At 43.1% G+C, this 26,551-nt stretch overlaps 1 protein-coding gene across 1 annotated transcript in view; it reads left to right on the forward strand.

Annotated features, from left to right (window-relative positions):
* Positions 1-26,551, forward strand: part of LOC310864006 (high choriolytic enzyme 1-like) — a gene marked incomplete at both ends in the record, with an annotated part of 115,222 nt that overhangs the window by 3,353 nt on the left and 85,318 nt on the right. Inside the window, one exon of the mRNA XM_083772539.1 lies at positions 20,481-20,691. Coding sequence (XP_083628665.1) covers positions 20,481-20,691 — 211 coding nt within the window. The remainder of the gene's footprint in view (positions 1-20,480; positions 20,692-26,551) is intronic.

A 26,551-nucleotide genomic window follows, 5' to 3' on the forward strand; every position in this document is an offset into this window, starting at 1 on the left:
TTTACGATTCTTCAAAAATAGCAGACCTACAAACTCATAGCATAGCACCTCGTTTAGGTCACCAGGATCTCAGTTTTCTTAAACAGGTTAACAAAGCATTGTAATCCTGTGACTGTCCTGTTTTCCCAGCTGAACTAGAAAGAAATTGAAAATCTGATCTATTGACTTACTGTAATATTTGACTTATTGTCCTGTTATATACAGTGACTTTATTTCCAAACACAACATAGAATTAGACAGAGACAACGATACAGTCTGCAATGTGTCGGTGTCCAGAACATAATATTGCTGTTTGTGCTTGTGAGCGTTGTTTTCCTCCTTGACCTTAACAGCACAGTACATAAACAATAAAAGGGTTTCTCCTCTGGACGTCTCATAAATTGCTGCATATGCTCAGACCACTGAAGGCTGAAGTCCAAGTAGCCTATATAGACAAAGGATTAATATTTAATAAGGGGTTATTTTCCACCCTGGAAGGCAAAATGCGATCCGCAATCAACATTCCGTCACACAGCTTTTATTAGATTGAGACGGGCCGTTTTTATATCACAACTGACAAATTGGAAAACAAAGGTTATTGCAGCCCGAGTGTATAGGGAACGAGGCAAGAATACAAAGTTGCGTCCTCGCCTCTCTGTGCACGACTGTAGATGGTTGAAGTGGTCAGGGCTGAGGACAGTCTGTGTGTGTTTGTGTGTGCGTGACTGGATCCAAATGAAGGCAGGGACTAATATTAAAACATACGATGGATGTCAGGGCCCCCTGATTTCTATCTGGTAATTTCACAGTCGGATGGACACTCAATATGCTGAAGAGTGAATCCCCTCTCTATTTCCTACTGCCGTCTATCTCTCTCTCTCTCTCTCTCTCTCTCTCTGTGGAACCGTCGTCAGATGATGCATCAGTAGTAAGCCTTACCGAGCCATGAGGCCATAGGGCCTCATGGCTCTAGCCTGGCTAATAAGCCAGACCGAAACAGCCGTTGGCAAAAGAAAATTGCCTGCCGGCGGATTACGGTCTGGAGAGGCTCAATTGTACGCCCATTTCCTACACCAGAGAACTGGTGTGGCCAATTGGGACACGGTATGCAATATGGGCGGGCTTTGGTACAGTGACATTCAATGCTTGACACCTTTGACTGACAGTAGCTCTGACCAATTGCGTCAAAGAGAAAATGTTTGAACCCGCCCCACCCGGGAAACAAGATCGATACACAGCATCTCCAGACTCAAATACCACACGACAGTGTGATTTGAGTTTGGCTTATTAGCCAGGCTATCATGGCTCGGCAGAATCTCGGCGGTATCTCATGTTCCTGTAGCGCCGTGGACATGACGCTAGTATGTCCCAGGGACCTACCCCCAATCCAACCCTTGAGGCTGAGTGCCAAGCAGGGAGGCACTGGGTCCCCTTTTTAGAGTCTTTGGTATGACTCGGGTCGGGGATTGAACCCCGACCTCCCAGTCTCAGGGCGGACACTCTAACCACAAGGCCACTGGAGCTGGCATGATGCGTCATATCTTCAGCCTGATAAGAGGTTTCCACACGCAGTTTGAGGTGTGACAGTGAAACCTGCAGCTTCACTATTCTCAGTGGTGGAAAGTAACTTATACTTAAGTACTGTATTTAAGTACTGTACTTAAGTACTTTACTTTACTTGAGTATTTCCAATTTTTCCAATCTTTTACTTCTACTCTACTACATCTCAGAGGCAAATTTTGTACTTTTACTCCACAACATGAATTTGAAAACTAGTTACTGGCTACTTTGTAGATTTTTTGTTTTTTATCCCATGATTTTGAAACCCATTTTTTCACCCAGTGTCAATTATCTAATGTAATTCTGGGCTCTACACTTCCTCTGCCAACCTGGGGGGGGCAGCGGACTGACCTCATGCTTCCTTCCATGCATGATAGATGCTATGCTGGTCTGGAATTCGCCATTAAGACTCACCCGGGGCTTCTGCGTGCGGTGAGGGTTAAGTTAGGGTTGGCGGTAGGGTTAGTAATGTCGGATTATTGGGACGTCGGGCTATTACAACTACAGCGTGTAGCAGTGTGTCTGTGCTAATCTCGCAAACGGTTGGGCCGGCATGTGCACATTTGTCAATAGGTCACAGACATATGTCCACTATTATGTTTTACATATATCCACATGTTTTATACTTTTTTTTGTTTTTTTGTTCAAATATATACAGTAACTGTAACTGTATTTGTATTTATCGTGAAAATATATCCACTTAATGTGTTCAATTGCACAATGACAAAATTTACAAAAATGTATTCTACTGGTGAAATTACCTTAACCGTCTTCCTGCCATTGCCGAAGCCCTTCGGCAATTGAAGCATTAATTTGATATTAACGCTTGCTGCCATTGCCGAAGCCCTTCGGCAATTGCTCTTTTATAGTGCTTATGATTGATCAAGCCATAATGCTACTCACGTTAGCCGGTTAGCTAGCAGTGTTGTTAGCACTGCAGTGGATCGTTCATATTAATTCACCGTCGCCATAAGAATCCATTCTATCCGTTTCTTTCAATCGCCTGTATCTCCTATTCCTTGTCCCAGATGGCATTTTTGGTCAAAACAGCGTTTCTTTGACGGCACGAGCCGACGTTGTGGAGTGCTAAAATGTACCGGCATGATTCGATCATGTAAACAAAGGTTGTCTTGGCAACGTAAAGCTGGCAGGGATAAGCTCACTTCCGGTTGAGGCAAAATGTGGCTTTTCAAAATAAGAGCTCAAATTAAAAAAATGCTGGCATGAATTAGGTCCTAATTTCTCAATAAATGGCAGCAGTAAAAGGGTTAAGGTCAACTGTTTATAAGACCATTGATTTCCAAAAAGTATTAGAGGTCATAGAAATAATTCAGACACCATGGTTTCATATGAGGGTAGGTTTGTTTAGACAGTGATAACTGTCATTAAGCTACTGAATTGGAATAGTTATCATACCAAAATATGAACTATAGACTAGGAATACAAAAAATCTAAAAAAATATACTTTAGGTGGTACCAATTTGTGAAAATATCAGTGTTGCAGTCCCCTGGACAATCTGCTTTTTCCTCATCAAACAGACTCCTATCTCCCCGTTCCTTCTAAAAGGCTCACAAAAAGCCACTTGCCACGAGTGCCTGCATGCTTGAATTGAAAGCCAGATGCGCAAGTACTTCTCATCTCATATGCCTTTTCATTTCTTTCATTTAGAACCAACACTCAAAACGCCAGTGAAGTGAAAAAGCAAATAACGGAGCCTCCATCACACCACCCAACTCCCTCTCTTTCTCCCTCACCTTTCCATTTGTTTGGTTTGTAAACTTTACTCTCACTCCCTTCACCTCACCCTGGCAGACTGCCTCCATCCTTTGTCCTTTCCACTCACTTCACTTCCTTTTCCATGTCTCTCTCTCTCTCTCTCTACTGGTCTCTCCTTTCCTCTGCCCAGAGTGCCCTTGAGAGTCTATGATCTCATCTGGAAGACAAAGTCGGCCGCCTGGAAAGGTCGAAAGAGAGTGAGGGCAGAGGATTGAGGACAAGCGAGGGAGGGTGGGGAAGGTGGGGGGTGTTGTGGGAGGGCGGGGAGGGTGGGGGGCGTTGTGGGAAAAAGAAACCAAATCCCATTGCAGTTTCAAATGGGGTGGTCTCCCCCTCCCCTTCTTTCCCCTCACCACCACCACCACCATCACCACTCACCAGTATCACTCCATTTATTGCCTGGCGCCTGGGCGTCGCATAAAGACGTGTATAATTTACGGTTGAGGGGGCCTTCCAGGTCAATCCGCATGCTTTGGGTGATCCCTAATCTGTGGAACGCATTGCCTCAAGAAAATCCTTTCCCGCCTTCCCTAATCTGCCTTCCACTCAGATTAGGGAGGTACCAAAATCCTTTCGCTCCATTCACAATGATTCTGAAATGCATGGAGGTTTATGTTTTTATTATTTATCTTCACATTTTTACCACCACTCTAACCCACAAAGAATTAGAACATCACCAGACACATCAGTATCGTAAACAATAAACTCACCAATACTGCATTGAGTGTAGAGCCCTTTTTGAGGGGCGCTAACCCCTCCTATGCACAGCTTTGTGTTTGTAGCACGGAATGTGAGGATGTGATGATTGGCTGTGTGTGTTGTTAGCCCAGCCGTTTCGACCGAAAATCTACCGATAATTCCCAGTAGGTTACTTATTAACACATTGAGTACGCCGACTGCCTTCAAAATATAGGCTATAGAATACCGGAGGTGTCTGATCGCTTTTACTTTGAAAGCCATGAACCGGAAACACTTTCCTAAAAAAGTTGACTTTACAAAGTGACCTCAACATCCCCGATCATCTTAATATATTGTTTTACGCTCCAAAAAGCGTTCATATTTTGCGGGAGAGACGGATGAGGAGCAGAAAATAAGCGCCAGCATATCGCTCTATTCATCACCACGGAGAGCGCCCTGGATTAGGAGCTACGAGTCATTCTTTCCGTCTCGCTAACGTGGGAGTCAATAATAAGCTAATAGTTGCACTGAGCGTTAGCATACGGCAAGCGAAAAGCGAAATGCCAAAAAAATATATAGGAAAAACTCTGAATATTAATATCTCGCCCCGCATCGCTGGGATGTCGCTAGGACGTCCTCAGACGTCCTTAGAACTCTACGTTCGGTATCCTATGACGTTCTCAGGCGTCCTACGTGCTGTAAGTGTTAAGCCGATCTTATCCAGCCGATCGGCTCGTCTGGAGCCTACTGGCTGCGATTGACACGTTAAGTCACGTCTAGTCAGGTCTACTGGACATGCTGGGAGCCTACTGAAAATGACAAGCCATACCCTCCCCTAAACTTAACCGCAAGCATGTCGCAGCGCGGTCCTAATATTAACGCATGTCCGCCAACCTTAATCCTGTCTTTTTTTTTTATCAGTCGGCAGAGCATGCCCATACTCGTCGAAAACAATCGTACTGATCCTAAGTGATCACTGCGGTCTTGTCTATTGATAACAGTCGAATCGGTTGGTTAGCCTTTAACGGCATATCCAGCCTATCCAGAAGGAGCGAGTGCATTCTCCGGCACCGGCAATCAGACGCGGCGCTGCCGGGGCTCTGGGGGATCATGACACTCCACTGCCGCTCTGTTCCGCGGCAATTTACAATTTAAGGCATTTAGCAGTCGCTCTTAATCCAGAGCGATTTACAGTAAGCAAGAACAACACAGCTGTGGCTTCCCTGTGAGGTTAAGGTTAGGGTCTCTGGGGTAGGGTGTCGGACTGATGCCACCGAGAAACGCTGCCGCGGGTGTTTTCAGCAAGTGGTGGCGACTCCACGGCGGATGCAGCTGCCGGAAAACGCACTCGCTCTCCCTCAGCATATGTGCATAATAGTATCCGTGCATTCAGCATGTATTAACTATTGACTACATGTCTATTTACACTGCATTTTTTATGTAATGTTCATCAATATACACTGTCCCGACTAAATAAACAAATAAAGTAAAGTAATGTCAAGCCCTTTTTAAGAAACCTAATGTACAAAGTCATGTGTTGATTATAAGAGTATGACAACTGTGTCATTGCGATTTTAATCAACTCCATGAAGAGTTCAAATCGGTTCTCTTACATGATTAACTCTGAGTGGGTACATCTGTAGGCTCTCAAGAGATACAAATAAATAGTTACATTAACAATAAGATTTAGCTGTGCTTTAACTGCTTCTCATATGTTTCTCATCCTTTTGTATGACAAACAGAAACAAACAGAAACCTCCTCTCTTCCTCCTACACACTCGACGCCCTATCAATCACGGTGAATCGTGGAACATTTATGGAGTAAAATGAGTTCCTGAAATAGACCGATTGAAGCCGATTCCATTAAGCATTGCAATGACTCACCCACGGCGGCAATAGCAGTACAATGCACAAAACAAAACATTTAACAAGTTTAACATTCAAGTGACTCACAATACTGAAAACTGTATCCAATGCAGACACAAAGGACCTTTTCATGTTTTTCAACATGAAAAGGCAAACAGGACGCAGTGGAAACAGGCGAGAGGTGGTAGAAACAAGAGAGGACTGTGAGTTAGAACGTACACGGAAATAGATAATCAGAGGAAGACGTTTTACTTTTGCATGAGGAGGTAGGAGGTATGAAGAAGCCCTTTTTTATCCCACGATTTTGTAACCCATTCGTTCACCCGGTGCAAATTGCCAAAGCTGTATAATCCTTGGCACTACTCTCCCTCTGCCAACTTGGGGAGAGCCCCGAACTGAGCTCACACTTGCATGAGGAGTGAGCAGGCCACTTCTTATCACCTGAGTTTGCCCGGTAGGACGTAGCGAGTGAAAGGAACACGTTATTCCAACCGGTTCCTTTTCCCCTCCATCAGGCATGGCGGCTGGCCAGGGGAAGGTCGTTTAGAGACCAGGATTACTGCATGTTTTTTGTGAGGGTATCTACTGTATACCTACCCTAGGGGACACGGGGAGAACATGCAAACGACACACAGAAAGACCTTTCGAAAGGCCCCCCAGGGCCGTGGACATAGCTGATCATGTGGGGGAGAGAACTCACCCCCAGCGGCCACAGTGTCCCCGGAGGGAATCCTTTCTAACGGTGAGGTGACAACGTTACCGACTGAGCCACCATGCCCATCTGGAGAAGCACTTTTAAACATTGATCAGCTGCTGAACTGAATAGAAGCCCTCATTATCTCTCTCTCTCTCTCTCTCTCTCTATCTCCCCCCCCTCTCTCTCCCTCTCCTGTACAGCAATAGAGCTGAGGAACGCAAATTGTACTCGTCCTTACATTTCAAGAGAAAATAATAAGGTTTAGTCATTTTTGGTTCAGTATTGGTTGAGTATCTATTAAACCCACCTGCTGATGTTTACACAGTCCATCTTTCTCGGGTGTGTTTGTTCTGACAGGCCATTTTCAGTTGTAACTGCATGCATTAACCATTACCAGTCATTTAGCTGACTGCTGTGATTGGCTATGGGGTCCACCCATAATAACAAGGTGCGAGAAAACCTGGAAACAATTTTAATTCCAAAATCCATGTCACATCTAGGAGAGAGAGAGAAAGAGAGTGCGCGTGTGCGTGCACGCGTGCGTGCGTGCATATTAGTTGACTATAATGCAACCCTTGGACCACAGTGTATCTATAGGACATGGACATGATGAATTTAAATGATGAAAGGGTGTCCTTGTGTAAGAGTTGAACAGACACTAAATGGAACCGTGTGTGTGTGTGTGTGTGTGTGTGTGTGTGTGTGTGTGTGTGCCGTGTGTGCTTACCCTGCACTCCTTCGATGCTGAGCCAGGTCTGATGATTATTCTGCAAACAGTGACAGATACTACGTTTCACACACAGGAAGGAAGGGATATCATTGCTGTCGGACAGAAAATGTATATGTCCAAAACTGTTACTTTGAAGAGAACTGAAAAACAAACCTGTGATCCAGTGTATATATTTATATTATCCACCGTCTTCAAATGTTATCAACCCCTAATCACCATATGTTTCTTATCAGACCATGCAATGGAGCAGTATGGACATTTCCACATACTGCCTACCGCGACTAGGCGACTAGGAAACGCGGAAGTGAAATTACTGCCGGCGAACCGAAAACATGGGGACTGCCCATAGAACCGAAGTCCCGTTAGTCCGAACATGCGGAAAGCTTTTCGAACATTTGGTGAACATGCGCTGCTGGTTGGCGAACATGCGCTGCTGGTTGGCGAACATGCGCTGCTGGTTGTCGAACATGCGCTAAGGTTGTCGAACATACACGGCTGGTTGGCGAACATGCGCTGCTGGTTGTCGAACATGCGCTGCTGGTTGGCGAACATGCGCTGCTCCCGTGCTTATAGGGTTAGTAATTTCGGAACAATGGGAGGTCGGACACGGCACCGAAAACATTGTGAAACTGCGCAATACAACAACTTTGCTTTCTGTTTACTTACGTGGTGGGTGAAGACTGAGGTTAGGATTAGAGTTAGAAACAGGGTTAGTAGTCGGACAACGTCAATATGTAGGAAATGTCCATGCTGGCTCCATTGCATGGTCTTGATAGGGGTATTAAATCGCCTGATAACATCCGAAACCGCTATATTAGCCAAAAGCTCGAGTTAATACTCCTCATCGATTGGTTACATATGTATGAAACCAACACTTAAACCTAAACACTTAAATAGCTAAATATAGCAGATGTAAAAACGTATGTCACAATGCAGATGTAATGTCATCCATCAGCTTTGCTACTTGTGTATGACAGTGCAGTGGCATTAGATTACAAAAGAAAAGTTGAAAGATGGAGATACTAGGTTGTTCTGCCTGGTGATATGCTGATAATGGAAATAGGTAACACCTCTATCATGTCTATTGTGCTGCACAAGATAAAGTGCTTTATAATGCGTTATTATGGCTATTGTTGTATATCATTATGAATATGATTAAGTGCTCATAACTATAACCATGCTATAAGCAGAATATTTAATGCTTTTTTATCCCATGATTTTGTAACCCATTTTTTCAACGGACTGACCTCATACTTTCATCAATGCATGAGGAGTTCCAAGCCGCTTCTTTTCACCGGTGAAAATACGCGGAAAGAAGTTTCCCTGATTAATTGGACGTAGCGTGTGGAAGGAACAACCAGTTCCTTTCCCCTCCACCACTTTTCAATCTATCTTCATATAATATGTCCTCACTAATAATCATGATAAAATGGTCCTTTAATACTTTATATACAGGGGCTTCACAGAAAGTGTTGATTCGACGCACGCACGCACGTTATCGTGATACTGTCAATTGCTGATAGCCTATCAACCAATTCTTAACCCATTTTGACCTGAGATCAGATTCAAAAAAATAATTCTACATCCTGACAGTTTTCTGAGAAAGCTTTGTTTCTATGTCAGTCATTCTTCGATTTTTCTAAAATAGCAGATCTACAACCTCATAGCGCGCCACCGAGTGGCGCGCTATGAGCTTGTAGATGTTAAATCATAACATAATGCTAACACCAAAAGGGGTTCCCACCCAAACTTAAATGATAATAGCGCATATAGTACTGCCCAGCCAGAAACCTTCGTGCTCTTTAGATACCTCAATAAAAGTATAGAGTGTGCCCATTATAGAGATCAGAAAACAAAATGTGATAGGTCTCCGAACCGATTATCTCCCCAAGGTTACAATCGTCCAAAAATATATTGTTTGGACATACGCTTGTCCACCCGGCTCACAATCAACTTCAATGCAGACCAGTGAACTTCTCCTGTTTGCCTCCCAGGTGCATCAATGGAACAAGGCTGGCGTAGAACGCTTCCCTTCTTTCTACAATATATTGGAGTCATGAAACACAGCCCTATTATCAACGCTCCACTTATTGATACGCTACCTTTTTAAACGCAGGCAATGAAAGGGACTCTCAGGGCTGACAATCCAGCTTTAACAAGCTGTTTAACAGATAATGAGCCACATGTTTCACTACACTAGTTAAATGGTTGGAGGAGTGTCTTATAGTCTAATATAACAGACCAAGGCCATGTTTGTTATGCTCTTTTATGACCTAGGGCCTAAGCTAAAGCCTAACTTGCTATACCGTATGCTACAGACCTCTCATGGTGGTCTATTGTGGCATTGATGGGTCGGTACATTCCTGAGTCTCTTGTGAGGTGCACAGTAATACTGTGTAGTAATTACCAAACTAAATGTAGTTATTGTGTGTAAAGGAAGGGTTGTTTGGACCCATGCACCTGCCATATGGGAGCTCAGTCAGTTATCCACCAATCACCCAAAGTTTCTAAGGGACTGTAGAGACTTCTGGAGCCCTTTTGTTCATTCTCTACACCCCTTACGTTTTATCCTAGGCAATATGGTGAAAGGGACTAGACATGAGTGTCAACAGTACTCAATAAGACATACGCAGACGACCCAAGGGAATGTTCTCCATACATCTGGCCAGCTCGTTGGTGCTTTGCGCTCCTGCGTCTTTCTTGAAACTATTAAACTATTGGTGTCTCATTCTCACATGGCTGCTATTTTCTGGCTGACACCAATGAGGAGTGATGCGTCACATTGTGGATCTGCTATTTTCAAAAGATTTTTATGCATTTGAAAACTTGAAATGGGACATTCTGCAAAATGAGTGCTTTTACTTTTGGATGCCAATACGTTTTTTACTCAAGTAAATTTTGAATTCCAGTCTTTTACTTGCAACAGAGTATTTCTATATTGCAGTATTGATACTTTTACTCAAGTACAAATTGTGAGTACTTTTCCTCACTCACTGGTCTCTAGTTTTTAACAGTGTGCGCGGCTTCACAGGAGGCTAGCCTATAGGAGCTTATGAGAGGGTTGGTCTGTACTGAGTGCAGAGATAATCTCACCAGTGGTGGAAAAAATATCCTCACATTATTTATAAAAGTATCAATATAGACATATTATGTCACAAGTAAATGTCTGGAATTAAAAATGTACTTGAGTAAAAGTAGAAAAGTATTGGCATCAAAAGTAAAAGTGCTCATTATGCAGAATATCCTATTTCAAGTTTTCAAATGTATAAACATCTTATGAAAATAGCCGATCTACAAGCTCACAACAAGTTGTGAGTGTGTAGATCGTCTAGTTTCAAATGGCTGAAATGTCTATAGGGCTGAAGTGGTTAATGTATGTTTTGTAATAATAATCAAAATCTACAAATTGTACAGCTGTCAAATAAATGTAGTGGAGTAAAAGAAGAAGTGTTGGCTGCATATAGCTCATTGCGCATGTTTCTTTCCTTCCAGGGAGCTACATGGAGTCCATCGTACGGTCTTCACCTCCGGTCCTCATTTCCTTGGTCTGTACTAGCCTGGGCAGCATTCCTTTTCGGGTTAATGATCCGGTCGGGAGCGGAAGATTATCGTTACGTCATGTTGTAGTCATTGTTTGTAGTCATCAGGCAGGAACCATCAATCTGGAACTTCCTTTTCCCTCAATAAAAGCTGCAGGCTACGAGAGCTTTTATTGTTATTCTTCCGGTTTGAGGGAAAGGAAGTTCCCGATGATGGTTCCTGCCTGATGACTACAACACAGTTGACTACAACATGACGTAACGATATAATCCGCTCCAGACCGGTTCACACAGAGCAGGCTTTCCTCCGAGGGGGAAAGCCTAGTGACGCCAGGTTAGCTCTGCACTGTGTGCAGAGTTCATCTCACACACCACTGGACCCATCAGCGCCACATGTCTTGTGCACACTCTGCCAGTACGTGGGTTAACTTAGTACAGTACCTCCAATAATGTGTTCATATTTATTATAATGTTTTATAATAAATGTCTGAGATTTAAAGTTTTACTTTAAAATGTACAATGGAAAAACTAATAATAATACATTATTAATAAAGCACTGAATAAAGAAGATATAAAGTTAATCATGCAGTATGTATGTGCGAGCATATTGGTTATATTAGCGCTCCTGTTGATCTCAATATACCCCCCGTGAAGAGCTCATAAACAGCCTACTGCGCTTCTCGCCCCGATCCATGCACGTGGACACACACGGAAACACACATGCACGAATACAGACCTCCTATTGGTGTGTTTGCAATGAGTGTAGTAGACCATCTGTGTGAGTGATTATAAATGACTGATTATAGCTACAGTATACCTCTATTCATATTCTACCTGCATGGCCTCCTGCCACGCAGTGGCGAGAAGCAGGGATGACATACACATGCTACTGTATGTGTCTAATGCTCGTCGTTGTAGCCCAATGTATTTGTGCGTGCGTGTGTGCGGTATTGAGACGGCACCCCTCGCGGTCGCGGTCTATGGGGAGGATTTCAGTGGAATATGTATGGATTTTATGGTTTTCTAGTAGTGTATGTATGGATTATTTCACGGTGTTTGGGTGAGATGGGGTTGGTGTATATACTGTATAGTAGTGAGGGAGCTACAGTATGGTAAAAATACAAAGCAGGGGAAGAGTTAGAGATCAAGATGAATAAAGAAGACGCTGAGGGAGAACGAAAAGAGGTTAGCAAATATCTAACATAATTGACTTGTATTGTGCTGCAGGCTAAAGGGGATATTTATCTGCTTGACTCTCTCTACTTCACTCGGATGTGGAGTGAAGCAAGAGCGCATGCGCACACACGCACACACACACACACAGTATAGGTGCATGGGTACATTACAGTGTTTTTCTGCGGAAGTTGAGCACATGCACGCTTTGTGCCGAACAATATTTGCCGTTATATATAACTGCATTTCCGTAATGCTCGGTAGACGAGAAAGACAGATTGAACATTAATGGTCTGTTGGTCACTAGTCATGCTCGTCTGCAAAATGCAAATCCAAGCTTGAATCTCATTCACCGCCTACCTACTGTAGCTATTGCCACGTATAGAAGTACACCACCCATCCATCCCAAAGCATACTGTAGTTGTTGGCTTAAAGTATTTTGCTGGGGAGCCAGAGCACTTCTCTACTTTTAATTAACTGCATTGTTTTCAGTGTCTGGAGTGTCTGAACATGCACATGACAAGAATGAGAAGCAGCTGATCACTGGAGTGTATATAATATCCATGCACTGCTTTAAAGGTAGTGAGGAAAGACACCCGTTTGTATTCAAAGACATAGACATGCAAAGGGCTATGGCTCTGGTTTGTGATGTTCCTTGCACTTCATGTACACTCATGTACACTTCACATGTATCCCAAAGTGCTCACAAAGGCTAGATGTACTGCTCTGTTTTGAGTTGTACAGGAGAGGGAAGTAATGGACATAACTATCAAAATGTCAGTGTGTTGTTACTAAACCTCCCCAATGTTGGTAACAGCTTACAAATAAATGTCAAAACAAAGGTCATATTCCATCGTATATAGAGCATATCACCACTTCATGTGGTTGTGTGCGTGCGTGTGTGTGTGTGCGTGTCTATGTGCTACCCATGCACACTTACTGTGTGTGTGTGTGTGTTCGTGCGTGTGCGCTTGCGTGCTTCCAAAGACTGCAGGAGTGCCCCGTTTTGAACAAAGTATCTGAAATCGTGAACGCATGCAGGGCATAAACGGGACAAGGACAGACAGATAGAGAGAGCTCCATACTGTGTATGGGTAATAAAGGACAGGCAGATAGAGAGAGCTCCATACTGTGTATGGGTAATAAAGGGATACAGACAGATAGCGAGAGCTCCATACTGTGTATGGGTAATAAAGGGATACAGGCAGACAGACAGACAGAGAGAGCTCCATACTGTGTATGGGTAATAAAGGGATACAGGCAGACAGACAGATAGAGAGAGCTCCATACTGTGTATGGGTAATAAAGGGATACAGGCAGACAGACAGACAGAGAGAGCTCCATACTGTGTATGGGTAATAAAGGGATACAGACAGATAGCGAGAGCTCCATACTGTGTATGGGTAATAAAGGGATACAGGCAGACAGACAGATAGAGAGAGCTCCATACTGTGTATGGGTAATAAAGGGCAGACAGGCAGACAGACAGACAGAGAGAGCTTCATACTGTGTATGGGTAATAAAGGGCAGACAGGCAGACAGACAGACAGACAGAGAGAGCTCCATACTGTGTATGGGTAATAAAGGGCAGACAGGCAGACAGACAGACAGACAGAGAGAGCTCCATACTGTGTATGGGTAATAAAGGGATACAGGCAGACAGACAGATAGAGAGAGCTCCATACTGTGTATGGGTAATAAAGGGATACAGGCAGACAGACAGATAGAGAGAGCTCCATACTGTGTATGGGTAATAAAGGGATACAGGCAGACAGACAGATAGAGAGAGCTCCATACTGTGTATGGGTAATAAAGGGCTGACAGGCAGATACAGAGAGCTCCATGTATGGGCACAAAAGGGACACAGACAGACGGTTAAAACAGGTGCAATGTCAATGAATATAACAGGTATTGCATACTAGGGTGGGGGATATGCATTCCCGATTTTCATGGTTCCCAACTTGCATCGTTCCCAAGTAGGCCGGTGCCCTTCTGTTAGGCATAATATGCAAAAAAGAATTGTTATTATCTCAAATGATCTCAAACGATTGACGATATTATCGTCAATCGTTTCCATGTTGGAAAATATCCATACATTTTCCAACATTTTTCAAAAATATCTGAATAGCAGATCTACAAGCTTACAAGTGACGTGTTCTTTTGTAATTTCTTTGTAAAGGAAACAAAAACATTATTAAAAATGATTAAATGTCTTAGTGATTTCTTTTTTTATATTTAAGCCATTTGTCATGTCCGCCCCGTGCAATTTGTGATTACGAAGCCTAAAAGGCAAACAGAAATACAATACAATACAACGCAAAAACACAATTAAATCTTTAACCCATTTTGGGCGGGAACCCCTTTTGGTGTTAGCATTATGTTATGCTTTAGCATGACACTGAGTTGGCCATCTGATGATACACGAAAGAAGATGCTTTAGCTATTGAAAAATAGCAGATCTACAAGCTCATAGAATCTGATCTCAGGTCAAAATGGGTTAAGCCATTTGTCATGTCCGCCCCGTGCAATTTGTGATTGCGCAAAAACACAATTCAATCTTTAATCACAATTATTTGTGTGACAACTAATCGTCAAATTTGTAATGGTGATAGTCCTGGATCTGTCTTGTAGAAATGGAGTCCAGGAGGAACCAGCAGGAACAGCTAGAGTCTCTGGTTGTCGCTGTTAGATGGTTTGATGTGGTCTATCCTTCCACCATACAGTATACACTACTTCTATTGCCTTTTCATCTGACGTTCCCCAGGCTGCTCCACTTCTCTTTTAGTTCTCTACCCCCCTTTCTAGATTTGTCTCGGAGGTATTTCCATTTGGTGTTTTAAATGAGTTCCTGCGATAGTCATTAAATATGAAAACTGTCATTACACAACATCGTATAAAGTCTAGTTGATTTACTGTTCACACAGTAATTGCAGTAATCCTGTGTTTTTCCCAGCAGGTTACTGTTTTTGAAGTGAAATCCTCAGTGTTATTTTAACTCGGAGGGTGTACTGTACTGTACACTGTACATACAGTACAGGTCCAAATAGACCGTTACAAATGGGTACAAATGGGACCCAATGGAAGAGAACTTTCTACACTCAGTATTTTACATACATTTCTTGCTTATTTACACTTAAAATGCCTGTTTTGTACGTTCTGTGACATGCGGTCCAAAAATGAATGAGTTCACAAACTGCATAAGACAATATTCTGTGGTGCAAAAATAAGGCCTAAATTCTGAAGAACATCCCAAAAAACAGTAGCTGTTGACAAACACAATTATCAACCATCCAAACAATGCAACATTTACAAAAATATCAACCCCAATACATTAACAGTAAGCAGTAAGCATGGTTATAAAAACAAGTTTGAGAAATCAAACCAGTGCTGGTTTTGCGATCAAACACCCCCAGCTCGCTTTGATGTCAAAATATAGCCTTGAAGCTAAAAATGTCATCATGCCTGGTGTGAATGCAACAGAGCGATGTGATTCATGTCGTTGTTTGTCGTTTTCTCGATGTTTGAATGTTTCTGGACCACAAAACAAGCCTTTGGCCTTTTTTTTGTACTATCTATCCATCCATCCATCTTCAACCGCTTATCCGTTTGACAGTTCACAGGGGCAACAGCTCCACCAGAGAGCTCTAGACTTCCCTCTCCAGAGCAACATTAGTAACTTCATTCTGAGGGATCCCGAGGTGGTCCCGGCAGATATTGGAGATATAAACCCTCCAACTCATCCTTGGTCTTCATCGTTTAGCAAATTATTTATGAGATGATTTAAAAAAAAAAACGTATCCTCATGCCTGTCTTCTCCCTCACCTCACAAGGAAACGACTAGCTCCTGAAGCCAAGCAATACAGTGACTTGCCCCAAGGACACAAACAATAGAATTCATTAAGAATTCAACAAATCAACCATAGCATTCTGGTTGATGAAGCAGCCAGGCCTCTCTCAGACAGCCACTGACATACTGTGGCTCCTGGGTGTGAGAGTGCTTCACTTCAATGACTCACTCCCTCACCACAGACTCATCGCTTCAGGCCTGAAAGTCTAGGACCGCGTTGGCAAATGGCATGAGAAATACGAGTGGAAAGAATGCAAAATGCCTGCAAATCAACAGACTCACATCCGAAAGATAAATACGGAAGGAATCCAAATTGTGTTTTGACTCAATATTTTGAGACAGACAGACAGACAGACAGACAGACAGACAGACAGACAGACAGACAGACAGACAGACAGACAGACAGACAGACAGACAGACAGACAGACAGACAGACAGGCAAACCGATCAACAGACCTTAGAGAATAAAAATCAATTCCCTCTAGGCTGAGTAAGATACATTTAAGAGATGACAAGAACATGTTGAGGAAGGTACTGAGAGGGAAGGGGGGAATCGTAAAGAACGAAGCAATAAATGATCCGACGAGGAAATAAAAAGGCAGCGCCTTCAGCCCATGCCTGCAATTATCTCCCCACATTTAAAGATCAGGCCCATTTAAAGCCTCATTATAGGAGATCCAGTGTCGAGACACCCTGAATAACTGCTGAATAACTGGGCCGGCTACACGTGGTGGTGCAGCCTAGCAGCCCTGAGTCCTCATCAGGACCTTGGTTGGCATTTGCCGTCTAAAATGCACCGATTGTGTGTCCACGCAAACTCACTATCCGCCTCAATTCACCCCCACCTCAGGATGGAGCATGTGTGGAAAATCGATAATAATATGAGCTTCATCTCCAGCCAGCAGCAAGGCAGTCGGAAGAGGAGCAGAGTATACACACACACTACACAGAGGGTGCACCAGAGATAGTCTAGTCTTCAACCTTTTTCATATCAAGGCCCATTATTTATTCAGTATTTGAGCCATGCACGGACCACCATTTCATGAGATTTAGCCTCTCAGACCCAAAAACTAAGGAATATTTAGTTTTTGTCTGTTGTTGGATAAGATTTTGCCCCACAATGTCATGCTGTATTGATATGGTAACATTAGGAGTAGATAACGTCGATCAAAATAACAATTATTCTACTTTTGAATTGTGTAGACTTCTTGTGAATTAAGTAATGCAGATGTTTAACATTAATGTCACTCTTGAATGAGAGTGTAAAATTAAACCAAATGGGCCATTTGGTTTAATTTTACACTCTCGAGAGTTAAAGATCTACAGTATAAGGGTCCATTTGGTTACCAACTCTCCATGATTTAGATCAAAGTAAAAAATAAAGTCAAAGTCGTACGATTTGTCACACGTTACCGCAGTGAAATTTGTTCTCCGCATTTGACCCATCTCTTGGAGCGGTGAGCCACAGCCAAGGAGCGGTGAGCTGCAGCCAAGGAGCGGTGAGCCGCAGCCAAGGAGCGGTGAGCTGCAGCCAAGGAGCGGTGAGCTGCATCCAAGGAGCGGTGAGCTGCAGCCAAGGAGCGGTGAGCTGCAGCCAAGGAGCGGTGAGCTGCAGCCAAGGAGCGGTGAGCTGCAGCCAAGGAGCGGTGAGCTGCAGCCAAGGAGCGGTGAGCTGCAGCCAAGGAGCGGTGAGCTGCAGCCAAGGAGCGGTGAGCTGCAGCCAAGGAGCAGTGAGCTGCAGCCAAGGAGCGGTGAGCTGCAGCTGTGCCGCACTCGGGAATCATTTGATTAGTTGATTTGACCCCCCAATCCAACCCTTTGATGCTGAGTGCAAAGCAGGGAAGCATTGAGTCCCATTTGGTATCGAACCCCGACCTCCCAGTTTCAGGGCGGACACTCTAACCACAAGGCCACTGTCTGGGGACCACCTGGAAGTTGGAACCCACTTCACTTAACTCAAGTTGACAGTCTGAGAGGGTTCAGGCGTATGCTGGATGCAGATTCAGGGAATACGTATAGAAAGAGAATAAAATCTGCACTCTCTCTAGTAATAGTAGGAGTCTTTGACGTGATTTGGCATGGAGGCCTCCCGTCAGTGTTGGAATTCCAACCACCTGGAACCCCCTCAAGGACCACTGGTTGTGTATGTTTGTTGTGAGTGTGTGTGTGTGTGTGTGTGTGTGTGTGCATGTGTTAGTTATTCCTTGTGTGCTACACACACACACACACACACACACACACAACTGCATTGTTATCTTGACATTACACTATTGCCGAGTGCTTTTCCACATGCGTCCAGCGGCCCCATGCAGATTAGTGCTGCTTTTCATTGGACACCAGTCCAGCTCCGCTGTGATTACAGGTTGTCACATTATAGTCACAGCATCAACTATAACAGTGAATCAGTAAAGAAGTTATATAGAGACAGTATCTTATCTGTTAAAGCTTGTCCAGCATTGCCGGTGACAGAGTTTTTCTGTGCAATAAACGTGGTGGGGGATCGTGTGGGTGAAGTAGTCTGTCTGTTTCCCACCGCCCGCTAGCCCTGGTCCAGTGCGTTAGCGAGACAGAAAAGCCTCTGCTGCACACAGGTAAAAATCCCACTGCTGTGCGAGTTGTCCAACTTTATCAAAAATATACTAAACCACTCACAGAAAAAAAGCCTGCTATTTTTTGGAAAAAGTCGATTTTCCAGGCTGGGAAGCGTCTCAGTTGACGGTCCCCAGGTTCTCTCTAATGAAATCCAACTGGATCGGCGCAGGCACAACCCGGAAATGTAGTAGTAGAAGAAGTTACTCTGTTCGGTACATTACTTTATTAAAATAACACAAAGTGCATCTTAGAGAGAAGCTGGGGACCTGAGACGCTTCCCAGCCTGGAGAATAGTCCATTTCCAAAACAAAGCAGGCTTTCGGTGAGTAGCTAAGTGGTTTTGTTTATTTTCGGTTAACTTGGACCCCTTGCAGTGCGATTTTTACCCGTGTGCAGCAGAGGCTTTCCTGTCAGAACTTTAAACCTTTAAACTAAGGTGATTTCTGGGGATCTTAGAAGATCTCTCGACAATTTTTGGGGCAGTGCCTCCTCTCCATTACGCAGCTATGTGTGTCCGTGTATGTGTCCCTGTGTCCGGAAAGCTGCAACACGCGGGAAGGCTCACCGGAACCGGGCCGCTCACATGGCTGCGTTCCTGGGGGTCTGGATGTTCCGGGGACCCCCGCATGGTAACTCTGTCATTTCTCAAAGATATTTTCCCAAAACAATCTAGGTACAGTACAGAGCACACTAGCACAGTACACCACAATACAGTACAGAGCACAGTACAGTACAGTAACTATAACAATAAATGTATAGTCTAAGGCTCTAGTAGTATGTATTCTGGATACCTCTCTGCTTTCCAGAAGAAACTGCAAAGATAAGAGGAGGGCAGAGAGCAGGGAATGAGGGATGATGGCAGGAGGGGAACAGATGGAGTCATGGAACACAGGAAAAGAGGTCGAGAGAGGAATGGAAAGGGCGAGATAAAGGATAAGGGAGAGACGGAGGCTTGCTTCAAAGGAGTGATGCGCCATCCTGTTGAGAGGGTTATCTAATAGTCCAATAAACAGGCTGTACACTTAAAATTATGGATTCACAAGATCTGGCATTTATTGATTGCCCACAATTATCCCAAATTGAATGGTCATGTGATATATACATGTGAACAGCAAAGACATATATGAAAGCAAATACGACCTGTTACGTCACGAATTCGGATTCGATCATTATCAGTCCACAGATTTGGGGGCCCCGCGAAGCACAGGACAGAGAGCTGGTCTATCCTGGAGAATTCTGACGTGTCCCTCTCTGCCCTGACAATATATACAGTACAGTCGCAATCTCACTGAAGTGACCTTGCATACACACAGCTCAGGCGGCACACTCTGAAAGTAATGGTAACTGCTTGAAGGGTCTACTTTACCCCACCAGCCCTCCTTGGTAATGAGTAATCAATTACCAAATCCACTTGACCTGATGTTATCATACGGACGTTCGGGGGGCACACCAATTTGGGGACGGTAGAACACTGCATTCAGGGATTAGTGGTACACATACATTGAATTCCAAAAGATGAAAAATAAAAAAGGATGACAATTAATAGTCAGGTCAATCATACAAATAGAAGTACATTGTGTCACTAATGCGGAAATCAAATCAACCATAAATCACATTGTACATATCAAACTTCTTGTAGTATTTTACTTATTGTCAGACATCATTTTGGGGCATTGTGCAGGTGGACACTGGTGGTGAGGAAAACCCATGTTATTTGTGCGGAAACCTGTAAAACAGTAAAACCACTTATTTAGGATGAAACCAACCACTAGGAACAGTTTGTTCCTACCATTCGGCCCTGTCCATGCATACTGCCTGTCGGAGAAGAAAACATGTTGACAAAAATTGTACTCCTGGATGCCCTGGGGGGGCAGTGTTCGCGCGCGACGGAGGGACGGGAAATTGTTTATTTGCCCATCCATCCTGTTGTCCAGCGGGTCATTATGACCATTGCGAGGCGCAACCCGACGTTTAGGCCTTGAACCGATTAGGCTCCGTTATTCAGGGAACAAGGTGACAGCGCGGTTTGCGCTTCCCATCAGGTGATTTTAGGACCAAACTCGTATCCCACATTCGGACCAGAGACAGGGCCGTCCCCGCTCCAGGAGCTCTGGCAAGCTCTGATGGTGCACTGCTCCTCGTCCCGCCGCGTCCCGCAGCGTCTGCGAGCCTGCAAGCCTATCCAGGTGGAAGTTGTGATGGACTCCCTGGTGCTTGGGTATATGACCTCCGCGAGCCTGCGAGCCTATCCAGGTGGAAGTTGTGATGGAATCCTTGGTGCTTGGGTATATGAACCCCGCCTGGGTACTATCTGACTGACCTGTTTATGGAAGCAAAAGCTCGCAAAACAGTTCCCCTCCCCCCTTCATCGACAATACATATATATATATTTTTAAACATAAGGTTCTAGAACTCCTGGTGTGTCTCATATTTACATATTTGAAGTTCAACACTGGGTGTAGCTGTGTTTTTGTTTTCATACTTACAGTTTTGTTGACAACTGTAGAGGAACCACAACAAGGACAACAGCAAGATAACAGAAGCACACAACATTCTTTTTGCCGGCACGTATAATCATTCAAGGAGGTTATGTGATTGGGTTTTTTGCATATGTTAGTAAGTTAGTTATTTAGGTCGCCTTCGGTTTGATTGACATACACAGAATCACAGATACATTTATTCAGTGACAATAAAACGGAATAGGTCACGGCTCGGTCACGGTTCGGTCATCCTACCCAATGATTTGTTGAATCCAACCAGGTGTCCCTCCTGGATATGAACTTGACACCTTGTTGTCCATGAGGGTCTTAATTTTGGTCTGTAGTCCACTTAAGTAAAATTTGGAAAGTCTGGAAAGTCTGGGTCTGTGTTGCATCCTGACCTTGTATGTGAGTGTACCCCCTGCTATTACACCTTCAGACATTGACGTCCCCCTGATCCTGTAGAGAATTTATTAGGGAATTTATAGGATTAGGGTTACTCTCAGGGTTATTCTCTCCCCTCCTTCATGTGACATATTATTGACACATTAAAACATATTATTGACATTTAAGTCTTTCAGAACTCCCTCCTGGACACCTCCTGTGGGACAAATAGTTAGTTACTTTTGATTATACATTTTGGCAATTATTCCATCTGTTGGGGGGGATTGGTTATTTGATTCAACCCAGACCTTTGCAAACCAATTATTCAAAAACATGAGCTTCTCGTATGCTCTCAGTCCCTCCTTGACACATACCAGGCCAGAATGACTCTCCTAGAACTCACTCATGTTTAACCACCTCTCTTGGGGAGATAATATTGAAAAAACGCTTATTTTCAGTATTTGATTTTTTTCACTATTTTTTATTGTGTTACATACTCTATATTAATTTTTGTAGTTGGTCTTCCCCTTACATTTTATTCCTCATTTTTGTAATTGTACCAATTTATATTGACCCCGTGTTTTTTTCTCTGTGTTTTCATTATAATTTCAACTTGATTTGATATTGAACCTTTGGGAAAGGTCACTTAAAATGAATCATATTTGTAATTTGGACTCCCAGAGGGAACTTTTTCCCCCGAAAATAGCCGCTCTACATGCTGCCGCGTTGACATGGCATTATAATGGCCCGACGTGCATTCATACCATACACAAACACTCCAACAGTTGCTACTAGTATGGAAGTCTATGGTGCTGCTCTCTCTCCCTCCTGCGGCTTTGTGCACAAATGTATGGTTCACAGGTGTCGTATATTAGAAGTAGCCTACACCTAATCTAATTAAACCATAGAGAAATGAGCTCTCTAAAACAAACTTCCGACTGTACTGTAGTGAACCATTGTCAAAGCATCAGATCAGTACTGACCGCTGGACACGGCCAGTCAAGACTCCCTATTCCATTGACAACATGATTGACATTCAAGACACCAGGAACAGCATTACAGTACAGAATTTCCCCAAAATGGTTCAGCTCCATTGTTACAAGAGCATTTATTATGCAATAACCTACATGTTTTTTCACTTAAACTCTGCTATCTCAGTGCCACGATATCCAAATAAGTCAAACACTTCAAACTGGTTCTAACACCTGCGCATTTACACATTACCAAGATGGAGGGAGGGCAGATGAAAGGCAGAGAAAAGTATCTAAATAAACAAAATATATATATATATTCATTTTTCTCCTGAGCGTTCTCCCCATGGCGCATTTACACATAACCAAGATGGAGGGAGGGCCTAGGGAGATCGACGAAGGAGAAACTAAGAATAATTAAAGATATTTATATTTCTCCTGAGCGTTCCGCAAAAATGCACTTTTTATGGAGGGAGGGTACCTAGAGGAACAGATGTTCCCCCCTGCACGCATTTACACAGTTTAGAGCGCACTGCAGAAGACCCAGGAGAAAGATGGTCAATAAAAGATAAAAAAGACATAACATTGATCTGCCAGAGTTTAACTATAATAACACATATCTCTTGATATAATATCTCATTGACTCCTACTTTAGGCTACTTATGACTCCATTTATCTAATTACACGACAACCATACCAACATGAGGCCTATTAATGAAATTTTGCATTATTTACTCATACATTAATATCATGGGGACCCTGCTTAAGGTGTCCGTGGACACTTTTGGGACACTGCTTTCGGATCGTTATTTGGTGCATCTTCTATAGATCTGCTCCCTGTTTGTATTTTGCCTGGAACTCCACAAAGTTCCCCATAGACACTGAATAATGACACATTTTACTTTACATCTTACTTACATTAAGGTAAACTTACTTAAATTTGTAGTACTGTACTTACTTGGTCAATTTGAGCTATTTTTTCAAAGACCACTAAGATTTATATTTAAGTTAAACCTTTTGGCCCTGCCCCCTTTTTGGAGTTCTATATCTCATTTGGCCCTTTAGGAAAAAATACTTGCCCCCCCCCTGGTCAATCATTGAAGCGTGACCACGCTCAAACCTAGTCGAAGTGGGGGTAAACATATGTTTATTACGTGCTGCAGAGTGCACTATAATGTTACCCGAATTGTGGCCCTGTTCCAAAATTCCTGAACCTCTCTCATATCTGATCCAAAACAAATGGTCGGCCCCTTGAAGGCACAAGCCCGACAAAGCTTCAGTTTTTCCAAATGATTTTAATTATTTTCAATTTTATCCTATATACTGTGTAGGCCTTCAAAGGGGCGAGGGATAGGGGGATGATTCTCTGTTCAATCAATTACTTTACACTATGGTTTTGCCCAATTGCCTTCCCTTACTTTTGAAAAAATATATAGTTTGATAGTGGTACTTCAATTGCGTGTAACTACATTTAATCACCCTAATTTAGTTGTCTTTAGTATTGTGTTTTTGTACCAACGGCGCCCAACCCTACGCAATCGCGCATTTATAATTTGTCATGAGAGTGTGTAAATCCACACTCATGCTCGGCCCATGTGTACAACTGTGGCAGGTCCAATATTTGATTTTAAATGGCTTTGGGCCTCTACTTGGGCAGAGTGGTGCAGGCAACGCACCCCTGGCCCATGACCTTGAGCAGTGTGGTCAGTGTCTCTGTGAGTGACTCCCCAGCACTCGGAACAGTTCTTTTTCTCCATAGCAGGTGGCATAGCAGTCTGGTGGCTGTGTGTGTCTGGCCCATGTGCTTAACCCAGTGCAGCACGGTCAATTCAATGTCTCTCAGCAAGTGCCCCCCCCCCCAACTCTGGAGCAGCGGTGGTGGTCTTGTGCTGGCTGGTTGCTGCAGTCGACAATGTCTCTTTGGTGGAACAGAGTGTACAACTGTCTCTGGAGATACGACAGTAGGCTGATGCATATGAAATCAAATATCCTCCCACCTGTGTTGTTGATTTTTAGACTATGCCCCCTCCTTCCTGGTCCCCTTCTAAGTTATGGTGTTGCTGGATTGCAACTTTACTATGCGGCGTTTGTACAAAATCACAATTTGTCTTTCCCATAATTTGACCCTAAACTATATTTCACTTGTGGGAAGTAAACACGTACTTCCTTAGCTCAATTAAGTACAATCTTGGGATGTTTCTATATAGTTTGAGTATGCACTTGTTTCACAATTACTTCACCACTACATAATTTGAACTATTTTACTTATTTTGCAAATATACCTAGACTTATATATATACTATACTGGGCGTTCAAGCTTGTGGATTGGCTATTTGTCCCTACACTCATTTTTAAATGTACACTCTCCCTTTGCACTTCGGCATTCTACACAATGAGTCTTACTTTTACTTTGAGTATGTTTGATTACTGAACAGGGCAAGGCCCTTCTACATGGGGCCATTTGATTCGCTTTACTGGTGTACTTTTATTAAGTATATTTTTGAATTCTGGACTTTATTATTTACTCACTCTGGTCACTTGCACTAATTACACTTTGAAAACAACATACTTTTTGTCCCCCCATTCAAATACCCCAATATTTAGTCCGAGTCAGCCCCCTCCCACCCCTCCAGTAGTTGTACTAAAATTTTACTCGCTACAAGCTCCCAACCTGCCGACTGTGTTCTGCCTCTGGGCCATTTTAGTGCAGTAGGAAATCTGTGATCCACTTAATTACAATACCATTCACCAAATTATGAGTACAAACAACCACAAAATAAATGGAAATAGCTGCTCTACCAGCTCTCCATGTTCACTCATTTTGCCTGTGATAGCTGCCAGGTGCCATTTTGTCCTGATTCCCTTCATGTACACTATTCAAGGGGGGGTCCATTTTTTTTTTACAGAGGGCTATTAGCTACTAGTGTTGTGCCACATTGTGGACACAGTGTACATATATTCACTTATATTATTTTAATCAGACCCTACCCAACCCTCCCATAGTTCACGTACTATTATGTTTTATACTTGACTTTATTTATTCGATTATTATGATACCTTTCTCTCCCCCCCCACCCACTGCATGTGAAATTGAATATTATTGGGGCTTATGGTTTTGTAAATTGATTTCTTCCCAGATATCAAGCTTAAGGCCTGTCTACCGCTCAAATATTAGAACATTATTCCCCCCTTCTTTTAGAAGCGCACAAACGCGCACAGTCCAGATGGCAAAAAGTATTGACAGAAAGGCTATCTTTGTTTTGTGAAGAGTGAATTTCTACTCCCCGGAGTATTTTTTTACTTAATTACAAATTTTAGTATCTTGCGAGCGCTACTGGGTACCACGTGACATTTCCATTCAACTTCACACATTATCTATCACACAAACCATCACACATGCACGAGCGTGCACACACGTGCATATGCGTGGCGAATATTTTACACTTCATTCACCTGCAACCATTTTAATATACATACAAATAAGTTTACAGAAGAACATAATCAAAAATGTACAGTTATTTTATTATTTTTTTGTCTTTTTCTGGATCCTTAATTTTCTCTTTTGTCATGACTAGCCTTCCCTGGCTTTTGCCCTCCCTGGCATATCTGTGCCCTAAGCAACAGATCTCTTAGCCCCCTGGCTTTTTCCTTCCCTTAGGCTTGGTTGATGTATCGATATTACCATTTACCGCGATATTTGAAATCAATATCTATAAACAACTATAATTTGCCTAATAACTCAGTGCCCATGCATTGACTGGCACCGACGCCGAATTTCCAGCCAACCTAAAAAGGTAATTGATAATACCGATATCAAAAAATCAATATCACCCAAGCCTCGTGCTACAATAATGTCTGATTAGGACATATTGAATTCACCATCTCTGTGCTTATAAAGCAACAGATCTCTTAGCCCCCTGGCTTTTGCCTTCCCTGGCATCTCGGTGCTACAATAATGTCTGATCAGGACCTATTGAATTCACCCCTTCTGTGCTTATAAAGCAACATATCTCTTAGCCCCCTGGCTTTTGCCTTCCCTGGCATCTCTGTCTAGAAACAGATTAAACCTTATTTACAAAATATACATTGATCCGGATATCTCCCTTCATTAGACACTCAGGACCTTGAGGTTCAACCATGGAGCCCTAAGTTTCCATCCCTGAACCACAGTTTCCCCAGTGAACTCCACCTAGTAATTCTATTCACCAGACCCCTTATATAGGTGGTCGGCAATTATTAATAATATTATTATTATTTATTCTATTATCATGACTATTA

This window comes from Protomyctophum parallelum, assembly GCF_964188405.1.
Source record: "Protomyctophum parallelum genome assembly, chromosome: 9".
Classification (NCBI taxonomy): Eukaryota; Metazoa; Chordata; class Actinopteri; order Myctophiformes; family Myctophidae; genus Protomyctophum; species Protomyctophum parallelum.